General features: G+C 43.7%; 1 protein-coding gene across 1 annotated transcript in view; it reads right to left on the bottom strand.

Annotated features, from left to right (window-relative positions):
- The window catches only part of STAB2 (stabilin 2), a 241,210-nt gene that overhangs the window by 212,343 nt on the left and 15,003 nt on the right, over positions 1-13,864 (bottom strand). The window contains 2 exon segments of the mRNA XM_006871122.1: positions 1,843-1,912; positions 2,658-2,743. Of these exon segments, the coding sequence (XP_006871184.1) occupies positions 1,843-1,912; positions 2,658-2,743 (156 nt within the window).

A 13,864-nucleotide genomic window follows, 5' to 3' on the forward strand; every position in this document is an offset into this window, starting at 1 on the left:
AGCAACCACAGTGGAGCTCTGGTAGCGTAGTGGTTACGAATTGGGCTGCAAACTGCAAGGTCAGCAGTTCGAAACTACCAGCTGTTCCGCAGGAGAACGATGAGGCTTTCTGCTCCCGTAAAGATTTACAGTCTCAGAAACCTTGTACAGGGTCGCTATGAGTCGGAACCGACTCCACGGCACATAACAACAACAACAACAGCAACCGTAAGAGTCCTGGTGTGGCATTATGGGTTCATGTGCTGGACCGCAAGATCAGCAGTTCAAATTCACCAGCTGCTCCTCGGAAGCCCTGTACAGAGTGATGTCATAGGATAAGCACTAGACCTCAAGGTCAGTTTGAACCACAAGGTCAGTGGTTCAAACTCACCAGCCGCTCCTAGGAAACCCTATGGCTCACTATGAGTTGGAACTGACTTGATGGCACTTAACAGCAATGATAGCAGTAACCACATGCCAAGCATGTGCTGATGACTAGGGACCCACAGAACACAGAAAACACAGCCTCTCTTCTCAGGGACTGCAGGGCAGCAGATTTCCCTGTGTGGACTTGGGTAGGTGCCCTGGTGGCTCAGCAGTTGAAGAGCTTGGCTGCTAACCAAGAGGTCAGTGTTTCAGACCTATCTGCTGCTCCCTTATGATGTACAACCCCCATGGAGCAGTTCTGTGCTTACCTGTAGGGTCACTATGAGTTGGAATCTCCTTGGCACATTTTTGTGCTAGCAATGCGGCCCAGTGGTGCAGTGCTCATCTGCTAACTGAAAGGATGCAGTTTTAACCTACCAGACACTCTGAGGGTGAAAGATGGACAGTCTGCTTCCATACAGATTACATCCTGGAAGTCCTACGGAGCAGTTCTAGGTCCTACAGCATGTCTAGGAGTTGTAATCCACTGCACGGCAGTGGGGGGACAGGGCATAACTAGTCAGTATCTTTTCTCAAGGACAGATTTCTGAGGCTCTTCAGGGGTACAGACCATGTTTGACTTTAAGTCCTTATCAATGTTGTTAAGTGACATCGAGTTGTTCCGACTGATAGAAACCCTGTATAGGGTTTCTGAGGAGCAGCTGGTGGGTTTGAGCTGCAGACACTTTGGTTCACAGTCCAGTACTGATCCCACAGTGCCAGAGACAGCTTAGGACCCTGGGCCCTGGGCCTCTCTTGCACTGGCTTCATATCTACCCCTTTCTCCTGAATTCTCTCCTACTAAACAGGGATCAAGAAACGGGGAAAGGACATCTCTAGGCCAACGAGAATAACAACACTGAGAAGGAACAGTCTGGAGACAAAGGTAAAGGTATCAGGACCTGAAACCTTTATAGAAACAGCTGACTGCAGGCAGACAACCCATGAAGATAAGGCCTAGAACTGACAACAGCAGAAGGTACTCCATGTCCAAGAAGCCTGTGTTCCTTTACTAAAAAACGGTGAATATTCAACATGCCACTCCTTGTAATCAATATGTAATGGCCCACTCTTACAGGAAGAGACATCATACCTTTAGAAGCTAGTGCACCCCAACCCCAAAGTACCTTGTCCATTCACGAAGACAGATCCACTTCTCTTTGAAGTGTACTTTCGCTTTGACCCAGTGTAATCTATGCTCCTTAATTCTACCAGGTGTCCTCCCCTCATGGAGACAGCCCACTTCTCTCTTTGAAGTGTACTTTTGCTTTGCAATAAAGAGCTTCTAAGTGAATGCATGTTGTTCAGGTGTGACTGAAAAGTGGCGACTAGGAGGAACTAATCCTTTAAACCCCTGGTAGTGAGAGGGACCAGGGAAAAATGTGGCAACACCGGAAGTCCAATGTATCGATGTACTAACACAAAAATCAGACCTACCTGCTGAACAGCTGGGTCCAAATAAGTTGTCAGTCGCACAGGCTTCACAGGCTGTTCCTCCGAATCCTTCCTGCAAAACACCCCAGGCACATGGCACGGGTCAAAGGGGATGGATTGATGGGACCCAGCAAGCCCTTGGATTTCCAACTGGTTATCTGCTCCACTTTTGTTTCTCAACTATATCTTCCCTGAGCCTTTCCTGAAGCTTCTCCTTTCTGTTTCTTCATTTATTCTTCATTGCGTTTGTGCTGTTCTGAGAATACTTAATCCTAGACCCTTTCTCACTGAGGGTCTGGAACTCTGGAAGAAAGCTGCTTTTTCAGCTCAAAGATAGAGCGGTAACCATGGATAGGATATGCTACCATCTCATTTTGTATTTCTTTCAGGCTTTCTTTGTATTTAAATTATCCAAGGATAGGAATACAAAAAGGTCCTCTTCATGAGATAATAAACAACTTCTTCAGCTCGCAGACCTAGCGGTTCACCCTGGTGCCAAGAGTGCTGTGTTTTCTATACGAGAGTGATCTCATTTCAATTTTTCAACAAATGTTACTGCTTAAGCATTATTGAACCCATTTTACAGATGGATACACTTAAGGCTGAGCACTTAATTGACTCACCCAAAGGTTTCCAGCCACTAAGCAGTCATTGTGTTGTAGATGGCATACCCTTTTCACTGCCACTGTTGCCTCTTACAGCCTCCACCGTGTGTGTGTGTGTGTGTGTGTGTGTGTGTGTGTGTGTGTTTAAACAGTATCTGCAGGTAAGAAGGGAGGTAGCAGAGTCAGAGAGGGAGAACTCGGTTCTGAACTTACTCGGCAGGAACAGGTTCCATTTCCTTCTATGCCTTCAGCACAACTGCCTCTGCCATTGCAGGGGGACACAGCTCCTCCAGGGCACTCTAGGGAATTAGAGAGTTCAGATTTATTCATTTATGACTGCATGCAAACATTTTGCAAGGGTGGATTAAGCATCTTTCATATGCCAGTTAAGGAAGTTCAGTGGCTCTGTAGGATAATCACTGAACTATCAACCACAAGGTTGACCTTTTGAACTCACCAGCTGCTTCTCAGGAAAAAGATGAGACTTTCTGCTCCAGCAAAGATTTACACCTGGGGAACCCTATGCAGGGCTGCTCTGAGTTGGCATCTACTTGACATCACTTAATAAATTTGTCATTGAAGGAGCCCTTGTGCTGCTGTGGGCCAGGCTTTGGGCTGCTTACCATAAGATTGACAGTTCAAACCCACCAGTGGCTCCTTGGTAGAAAGATGAGGCTGTCTGCTCCCGTAAAGATGAACAGTCTCGGAAACCCTGTATAAGGTCGCTGTGAGCCATAATTGACTCAGTGGCAGTGAGCTTGGTATTTTGGTTTTATATAACAGTTAGGAGCCTAGAAGGTACAAATGGTTTGTGATCAGCTACTAACCTAAACCAGTGGCTCCATGGAAGAAAAACCTTGTGAACGGATTCCATAAGATTACAGCCAAGAAGACCCTGTGGATTACTTCTACTCTACACACATGGGCTGCTATGAGGAGGGGCCGACTTAAGCAACTAACAAATGGTTAAAAGGCTTAGCTGGTACCCCAAATGTTGCAGGCTCAAATGCACCTAGAGGTGCCTTGGAAAAAAGGTCGGGTTATTTATGTCCCAAAAGTCAACCACTGAAAAACCTTCAGAGCACACTTCTAGTCTCATACAGATGGGGCCGCCATGAGTCAGAGCCAAGTCATTGGTATCTGGTTGTTGGTTTAGAAGCCAGTCTCCGGGGTTAAAACCACAACAACACTAACAACAACAAAACTGAAGACCCTGTTGACTTCATCTATAGTTTTGTAAGGGAGGTAGATGTGTAAACAGAGGAGTCACAATGTAGTCAGGCACCACCACAGAAGGCATCAGACTGCCATGATTCGGAGCACATGCTATAGATTTACCAATGATCTAATTAAATTATTCCCATCAGTCATTAGGGGTTTCTGCTACTGCTTGTTAGCAGATGAGGAGACTGAAGTTCAGAGAGGTCATCGAACTTTCTCAAAGTCTCCATTTATTATTTGCAAAGCTGGGAATTTAGCTCAGCCCTTGTCACCCCCAGGGAGTCCTGGTGTGGTGTTGGACTGCAAAGTCCATTGAACTGCAAAGTTGGTGGTTCAAGCTTACCAGCCACTCCTCAGAAACCCTATTCAGGGTCGCTATGGGTTGGAACCGATGGCACTTAACAACAACAACTTGTCACCCCCCAAAACTAGTGTGCTCTACAGGCTATTGAGGTAGCTCAGAGAATGAAGCCACTGATTTTGCCTTGGAGAGTCTGGGGGAGACATACATACGGAGAAATCATTTGAGCAGGGTTTTGAAGGAACCTTGGTGGTACTGTAGGTGAAGCATTGGTCGGCTAAACATAAGGTTGATGGTTCAAACCCTTCATCTGCTCCACAGGAGAAAAATGGGGCTGTCTACTCCCATAGAGATAGACAGTCTTGGAAACCCTCATTAGGGTTGTTAAGAGTTTCAACTGGCAGTGGGGTTTAAGGCTCAGTAGGGGTTACCCTGCTTTTCTGTCATCCACTTGATTCTTTCAGGCACTTAACCACTGTGCCACCATGGTTCCTTTATAAGAGGTCTCTTGGGGCAGGGCAGTTAGTGAAGTGCTTCCTATGACAAGTGAATGAATTTAGATCCCACTGGGAAGTTGATTCTAAGCAAGCAGGGATTTTTCTGGGTTGGGCTAGACCTGAATGGGAGTTTTACCATTACTAGAGCATTGCACAATCCTTTGGTACCTACTCGGCACCAAGCATTACATGAAATGCTGGGACACCGGGACATTTAGTCAGAGAGCTGTACATTACAATGCCCCAAAACAAGTAGAGAATTACATTCATGGCAAGCGACAGAAGTTTAGAGTGCTACTGTGGGAAAGATAAAAACAGTAATACAATCAGAATACTTTTAGGACTGAGCTGAGATGGATTTGAGATTCTGAGTTTTTAAGATAAGGATCTGGACCTGCAGGTAGGAAACAGAAATCTTGCAGTGGTCAGATAATGAGTTTGCATGGATCAGGCAGGGCCGAGAGCCCTCCAAATTTAAATCAGCCTTTCACAAAACAAGTAATGATAGGACGTTCTAGATAATAACCAAGGCTACATGTATTTACTATTCACAACAACCCCCTGAAGTTAAGCTCCTTTTTCTAGATGAGGAAACTGAGGCACAGAGAGGTTAAGTGACTTGCTTAAGGTCACCCAGCTGGTTCAGGTAATGAGACTCACATATTCCTCCTCTAGCAGAAGAGCCTGCCTTCCCTTCTGTCCTACCCTCCACAGAAAAATCCTTTGTCCAAAGCTCCCTGTGCCACAGACTTTTGCCATAGCCTTCCCCGTATCACGTAAAATCAGTACTCATAGAAAACAAAAAACCCCAGTTCTTAAAAAAACAGACTTCTAATCACAGAATCTATCCTCAAAGACCCTCTGACGTCTCACTATAGAGCTACTAGGATAGTTCCACAAGAGGCCTTTAAAAGATGATAACTTATAGGTAGTAAGGAGTTGAGAGTGCTGAGTGGTCGGTCCCTCTGTAGACAGGGCTCTATCTGGCTCCTTCTTTGTCTTCCCAGCAAGCTCTCCCAGAGGCTGTGATCCCTGTTTTCTCTACAGGCGTAGAGCCAGGCTTCAAACCCAGGAAGCATTCCAGAGTCTGCTGTTGTTGCTGCTGTCAAGTCCATTCTGACCCTTGGTGACCCAAGGTTAGAGTTTTCTTGACTGTCAGCATAATGGAAGCGGGTTACCAGGACCTTCTTCCTCAGTGCTGCTGGGTAGGTTTGAACTGCCAATCTTTATGCTAGTAGCTGAGCACAACCACCCAGGGACAGAAAGAGGGGGCTTAATCAGACTGGGACTAGGTCAGCACTTGTGTTATGATGACAGTCAAGAAAACGCTCTAACATTGGGTCAGACTAGACTTCACAGCAACAACAACTTGGAAGCTCATCTCAAACCAACGGAAGCACTTGAATTCACAATGCTGAGCACATTCACAGATCATTGCTGGGTACCCTTGAGACAATTCAAACTCCTAGGAACTCTACAGGACAGGGTAGAACTGCCCCATAGGGTTTCCCAGGCTGTAGGCTTTCTGGGAGAGGATCACCTTCTCTTGCTCGCATGCAGCTGTTGGGTTTGAACCACCAACCATGTGGTTAGCAGCTGAGTGCTTAGCTGTTGAGCCAGCACACTTCCTTTTTCAGTGTCTGCTGACTATCAAATAGCTTCCTTTTTGTACGAAGCCCTTCTTGGGCTGAGAAGGTGACTGGAAACTAGGATCCGTTCAGATAAGACTAGGGAGGTCTCCCACTAATTCACTCTCTTAGCCCCTGTGTCCCTCCCCAGGGTTGGGAAGGCAAGGTGTCCTCTGGGTCACCCCCAGCTTGCCTTCTGGGCTGGTTCATAAGTTCACAGAGCCACCGCCATCCTGACACAGGTGAATGCCACCTACAGAGCTGCCCAGTTAGGAGGGAACTAGCCTCCCAGGCAATGATCCTGGATCCCTGTCTCCCATACTAGTATTCCACTGAGTAGCTTCCTCTTGGAAAGCAGCCAGCCTCCCTCTCTAGCTTGCATTCCTCTGTCTAGCCCCACCAGACCACACCCCATTCCTCCCATGCCTTTCCTTCCACACCTTGTCCCTGCTTTTCCTGCCCTGAAAGACATGCCCCACCCCCGTCCCATCTCGCAGACTTAGTTCATCTGTCCTCTGGGTGCCTGGTGGCACAGTGGGTTAAGTACTATGCTGCTGACCTCAAGGGTGGTGGTTCAAACCCACCAGCTGTTCCATGGGAGAAAGATGTGGCAGTCTGCTTCTATAAGAATTTACAGCCCCAGAAACTCTAAGGAGCAGTTCTCCTTTATCCTATAGGGTTGCCATGAGTCAGAACCAGCTGGATGGCAGTGGGTGGGCTCTGAGTGTCCTTCCTCCTCAGCCCATACCTTATAACATGTAGCAGAAAATGGGGACAGACTCACCTCTTACAAAAATAACTACGTTTTCCCCAGAGGAATTGGGGAGCTACCTCTCATCCTAGCTTCTAAGAATGTGGCTTTACAAGGGAACTTCAAAAAGCATGTGGATGTTAGCATGGGTGACAGGGCAGGTGCTAATAATATGAGAGGGAGGTTAACAGAGAAAAGATAATGGTACTAGGAGACAGGAATGCATTGTTCAAGTGAACAGACGTAAATACTGTGAACTGCAGGTGCATGGAGGGGATTACAATCATTGTAATGAAGTGACGTCCATGATTTGTTGAACATAAAACCGATGATCTCCTCTGTAAATGATCACTCAATTCACAATAAAAAGTTTAAGAAAAAAAAATGTTTATGGAAATAGGGTACTAAATGAGAATGAAATTTTGCCATGAACTGTTTGAAGGTCCCTCATCTACCTAGGAAGTCTGAAACTTTTCTCTTTAGGAGATGATTAGCAGGCATTTCTTTACAAAAACTGTAGGCAGGTGTTCTTCTAAAGGTGGTTCACTGGACCAGTTGATTCGAATCATCTGGGTAGAGAGTGGGGTTTGCTATAAATGCAGATTCTTTTCAGGCCCTTCTTTTCAGGTATGCACCTGTCAAATCTCCGACTGTAGGAACGTGGTTCACTGTTGTTGACGTGGCTCCCCGACTCATTGTGACCACATGCACAATGGAACAAAACGCTGCCTGGTTCTGTGCTGTGACCTGTAGCATTTTCATTGGTTGATTTTCAGAAGTAGATCATCTGACTTTTTTTCCTAGTTCGTCTAAGTCTGGAAGCTCTGTTGAAAGCTGTTCAACATCATAGCAACATGCAAACAAACAGGTGGTGGCTGTCCACAAGACGCATTGACTAGGAACCGAACCCCAACCTCCTGTATGGAAGATGAGAATTCTACCACTGAGCTCCTGCTGCACCTTGATATCCACAATCACATCTGCTTCCAGCCAATGACTGAACACAGGACTTCAGACACGTGACTTTGATTACAGGACTCCCCAAAGTTTCCTAGCACTGCTGTGTACTTTAAGACCTCCCCACTCAGTCTTCTATGACTCCCTCCCTCATTCACAAGGGTCAGATCTGCATCTCTGTCTGCCAACTCCCCTGCCTCTCCTGGCTCCCTTTCCATTTCCCCACACACTCATTTCCCCTAATTAATCTCATGTATCACTGAGAATGCTGTCTTACTATCTGCTTTTTGGAGGATCAGGGCATACAGACCCTTTGTGCACATTGCAAAAACCTATCCCTTCTATACTGCCCTTGTGAAAAAATCTACTCCTCCCATAAGTCTTGGCAAGTAGAGGAAACTAAAATAAATTGGGATCTTTCCCTTCCTCTAGACTCCTGATGTGGCACTGTAGGATCAGCACTGGACTGGGAACCACAAGGTTGGCAGTTCAAACACACCAGCTTCTCCTCAGAAATCCTATCTAGGTTGCTATGAATCAGAACCAACTTGATGGCACTTAACAACAACAATAACAAGTCCCTTCCTCTGATTGGCCAGGTCCACACCAGAATGCATGGTCTAGCATGCAGAGAATGGACTAGATTTCAGTTCATACTCAATTCCTTGGTGGATAGTAACTTACTACAATTATATGCAAAGCTTGGCACTGCACACCTATCAACTAGGGAACTCTAGGCTTAAGACTCAGAAATTTGTGTTTTATTAGGTGATTCTACTGCTCATTAGTCTTTGAGAACCAGTGAATATGCTGAAGTAGTTACTCTGAATTGTCCTAGAATGGGAGCAGATGAAGGTATCTGTATTTCTCTGGATGCTGGGAACAGTGCCTTTGAGCTGACGGGTCTTCACAGAATTTTAACCAACTGAATCCAACAATATACAGAAGTTATAATATATCATGACCAGTGAAGTAATGCAAGAAAAATATATTAAAATGCTTTTATAGATTTGAAGAGAAGAAATAGAATTGTTTCCATTCCCAGACAATATGTAGAAAACTTTCAAAGAATCTCTAAAAAATTATAACTAATAAATGAATTTAGTTACTTCTCAGCATACAAAATCAATGTACAAAAATCAATTACATTTCTGTAAACTGTTGTTAAGTGCTGTTGAGCTGGTTCTGACTCATAGTGACTCGGTATAGTGCTTCTAAGGAGCAACTGGTGGGTTTTGAACCACCGACCTTGCAGTTAGTAGCCAGTGCATATCCTACAGTGTCACAATGAACAAATATTAATTGAAAAAAAAACTCCACTACTGTTAAAAATGGAGACTTGGTGTGGCACTGTGTGTTAATGCACTATACTGCAAAGTCGGTTTGAACCATAAGATCGGTTCTTAACAACCATTAAAAATAGCACCCCAAACCACGAAGAACTTAGTTATAAATCCAGCCAAATATGGGCTGAAATCTACAAAACACTGATGAATAAAATAAAAGAAATCCTAAATAAGTAGAGAAATACACTGTTATCATGCATTGGGAGATTCAGTGTTTCAAAATGTCAGTTCTCTCTAAACTGATCAATAGATATGATTCAGTGACCATTAAAATCATAGCAGGGTTATTTTGAACTGACAAGCCAGTTATAAAATTTATATGTAAAGGCAAAGGAACTAGAATAACCAAAATAACTGAAAAATAACAAAGTAGGGGAACTTACACATGGACTCACCAGATGGACTACACAGAAATCAAATTGACTACATCTGTGGAAAGAGATTGTGAAAAAGTTCCATATCATCAGTCAAAACAAGGCCAGGGTCAGACAGTGGAACACACCATCAATTGCACATATGCAAATTCAGGCTGAAGCTGAAGTAAATGAAAAAAAGTCCACAAGAATCAAAATATGACCTTGAATATAGTCCACCTGAATTTAGAGATCATCTGAAGAACAGATTCGATGCATTAGACACAAAAGACTGAAGACCAGAAGAGTTGTGGAATGACATCAAGAACACCATACAGGAAGAAAGCAAAAAGTCATTAAGAAGACAAGAAGGAAGGAAAAGCTCAAAATGGATGTCAGAAGAAACGCTGAAAATTAATCAACTATCAACACTCATGGAAGCAGCAGTCAAGAAATAAAATGCTGTATTGCATTAAGCAAACTGCTGCTCAAGACCTCTTTAAAGTGTTGAAAAGTAAAGATGTCAGTTTGAGAATTAAGGTGTGCCTGACTCAAGCTATGCTGTTCTCAATAACCTCCTATGCATGTGAAAGTTGGATGGTGAACAAGGAAGACCGTAGAAGAATTGATGCATTTGAGTTATGTTGTTGGAGGAGAATATTGAAAGTACCATGAACTGCCAAAAGTACAAATAGATCTGTGTTGGAAGAGGGGTTGCCAGGGTGCTATACTCCTTGGCAGCCAGGATGGCCATACTTCGTCTTTCATATTTCAGATATATGCTTATATGTAGCATATACTTGGTGCTCAATAAATGCTTGCTTTTATGAGTTGTATAAGTTAGCCAGTACAAGGATGAGCTTTTGAAAAAAAGTAGCATATTGGACATATGTTGTTGTTAAGCACCATTGAGTCGATTCCGACCCATAGCAACCCTGTATAGGAAGCTGGTGAACTTGAACCACTAACCTTGCAGTTCAAACAACTTTGCAGTCTGACGCATTAGCCCACAGCACCAAACCGCAATCCAAATGGAATGTTGTCAAGTTTCACACATGATGAAACTGCTTATTTGCTTGTTAAATAAAAATCTCAAGACAAAAGTGTAAATCTCTTTCTACTTCTCAAGTGGTTTTCCATTACCCTCACTACCCTTTCAGTCTCCCGAGTCAGTTCTGACTCCTGGCGGCTTCATGTGCATCAGATTAGAACTGTGCCGCAGAGGGTTTTCAGTGGCTGGTTTTTTTTTTTTTTTTTTTGCAAATAGATCCTGAGGTCTTTCTTCCTAGGCACCTCTGGGTGGGCTTGAGTAGCCAGCAGGGGAGCATGTTAACCATTGCTAACCATTTGTTCCACCTATTACCCTTTTCATTGAGATGAAAGATAGCAAACTTGGCATTCTCAGCACCCATTCTTCAAAAACATATTACAGAGTTTACTATAAAGGCACAGTCCTGATGCATTGTGAGGTTCAAGTAGCTGATGAAGCTATTTTGGGTCATTATCACTTTTCCCTTTGGTCCCCACGACTCTGGTGGTCCCTGACACTGTAACTTCTCTCATACAGGAGGTATAACCATTATAAGCTATCAGCAAAACATGGCAATTCTGCTTCTGTAGCGGAAGATAATAAACTTCCTGTCCAGCAAGAGGCCAGGCAGTGCCCTGTCACTATCTCTCCAGGAACTCCAGGGATGTCTGCAGCAGGTCACCATCTTTGTTTAAAAGCTTAGCTTACAATGCTGTGCAGAGAATATGTCCTAGGATTCCATTTATAGCGCAGGTTGGAATTGTCTGCCTGGGAGATTGATGTGGAATATGTTTCTGATATGAACCCAGCGTTATCTGTCATTCAAAGTGAAAAGGGGAATGCCTAAAAGCATGTTTTCAAGTCCAGAGATTCCGTTATTTACAAGTTGTGCAAAGGGGCCAGTGAGGAAACAATAGGAGGGCTGAAAACACAGATAACCTATCACAGCAAATAAATGTGGGTGATTTGGCAACACTGGCCTCCAAAAGAAAGGCCAAGATCATTTCCCATCACAATGATCAGATTGATTTTGCCATAATTGGGTTTATGGGTAATCCCTTCATATATACTTTTTTTCCCATTACTTTGCATTGTTGCATAGATATTAAGGTTGATGCTGGAGTAAAAAGAACTGGACGTTCAAATTTTAAAAATCTAGTTTATCTTAAATAAAATATTAGTTGTTCAAATGTGATCTAAATATCAAGGCTCAAAATATGTTTTTGTGGGAATCAGAACAGATTTCCATACGCATATGTGATAAAGCGGTGTAACTTTTAATTAGGAAGAAGCACATTAAGTCCAGGTGGGAATGTCTTCTGATGTTAGAATGATGTTTGTTTCTTTCTCCCCAAGTAAAAACGCATACCTCCTAAAATTTAAAAGGTGACGACTAATTTTTCTTTGTACATTCTAAGTTTTCAATATTGACTTATATATGCACTTATTTTTTAATTTGGATAAGATACTATTGAAATAATTTCAAAACGTGACCCAAAGGTGTTGGGCACGAATGCATTTATTCATGCATTAATAAGGAAGTGGTGAACTGAAGTCCTAATGCACAACACAACATGGATGAACCTTGAAAACACTATGATCGATGAAATGTCAGTGACAAAAGGACAATGTATGATGATGTCACTTACCTGAAATAAGCAAATATAGAAAACCCAGAGTTTACCAGAAGTTGCCATGTGGGAAGAGAGGAGAAAAGATGGAGGTTTTATGTAGGGGCATTGAGTTTATGTTGGTGATGATGGAACAACTCAGAAACGAATAGTGGTCATGATCACACAGTGTGAAGAATGCCACTAAATTCACTAAATTATACATGTAGAAATAGTTGAGTAGGAGAATGTTCTATTGTGTGTATTTTCAGCACAAAACAATTAAAATAAAGGAAGTGGATACTGCACTTATCTTTGAAACAAGGTCATTCTGGAGCTTTTGGGAATGTGCTTCCTCAAAAAGAAAGATGGACGTATGTCAGCAGCTTCCAAGCTGCCTATCCTTGCGGAAATGTCAACCGATATAGTCAAGCCTCTCTTGTCATCACATCGAGATGCGAGGTGAAATACAGAGTCACGTGGAGGACAGATCTTTTCTCAAGCTAGAGGAAGGAAGCTTTTTGAGATATTTAGAATGTTTGCAAGATGAAGATAAAGAGAAGTACTCTTTGCCTTCACGAGAAGACTGCAGAAATAATCTCCTTACTTTTCTTGACCTTAAGAGCTATCAGAAGGAAATGCTCATTGAGAGAACCCTTTCAGACTCATCTGTGTTTTGATCAAAGATGTGAGCCTTGCCACCTTTGCCTGCGTCAAGCACAATGTGATGGGACAAAATCCACTGAGGATTTTTGAGTTCTGTTTGCTTGCTCATATTTTACAAGCTTCTTGTTATTGCAGTCTGCTGTCCAGTAGTCCCCTCTCCCTCAGTACATGGTGAGCCCATGCATCAGGGAACCAGACTCGGCCTGGTTTTTATAGAGCCACAGAGTTTTTATAGAAGTCAATCTCCAGGCCTTTCTCCCTAGTCTCTTTTAGTCTGGATGCTCCACTGAAACGTGTTCAGCATCCTAGGGTGTTCACAGACAGAGAGGTGGTAACTATGTATGATGAGTTACATTGTCTGGGAATCAAACATAGGGCTACTTCATGAAAGGCAAGAATTCTGCCATGGAACTTGTCAGATGCCATTGAGTCGGAACTGACTCATAGCGACCCCATGCACAGCAGAACGAAACAATGTCCAATCCTGGGCCAACCTCACTACCAATGCCACACTTGAGCCCATTGATGCTGCCACTTTGCCAGTCCATCTTTATGGGGGATCGCCATAGTTACCACCACCAAAATTTCCTCCTTTATTGTAACCGTCATATCCTCCACCACTTTGGTGTCCATATCCTGGTCCACCACCTCCATAGCCCCCTCTACTACTATAACCAGGACCATGTCCATAGTTGCCACCATCACCTCCAAATCCATTCTATGTACCATCATCTCCACCGCAACTACCTCTGCTGCCACCACCTCCACCACCATAGTCTCCTGTTCCACCAAAGTTTCCACCGTGGCCAAAGTTTCCTCCATGACCCATGAAGTTGCCAGATCCACCTCCATGACCGCTTTGTGATCCAGCAGACTGCATCTTTTGAGCAGAAGGGGCTTTTTTCACTTCACAATTGTGCCCATCAGTAGTGTAGTATTGCTGAACAACAATTTTATCAACTGTATCTGGGTTAATGTGTCAGACTGCAAAGCCATTTGAATTGGAAAGTCAGCGGTTCAACTCACCAGCTGCTCCTTGGAAACCCTATACAGGGTTGCT

The sequence above is a fragment of the Chrysochloris asiatica genome, unplaced genomic scaffold, assembly GCF_000296735.1.
Source record: "Chrysochloris asiatica unplaced genomic scaffold, ChrAsi1.0 scaffold00160, whole genome shotgun sequence".
In the NCBI taxonomy this organism is placed as follows: domain Eukaryota; kingdom Metazoa; phylum Chordata; class Mammalia; order Afrosoricida; family Chrysochloridae; genus Chrysochloris; species Chrysochloris asiatica.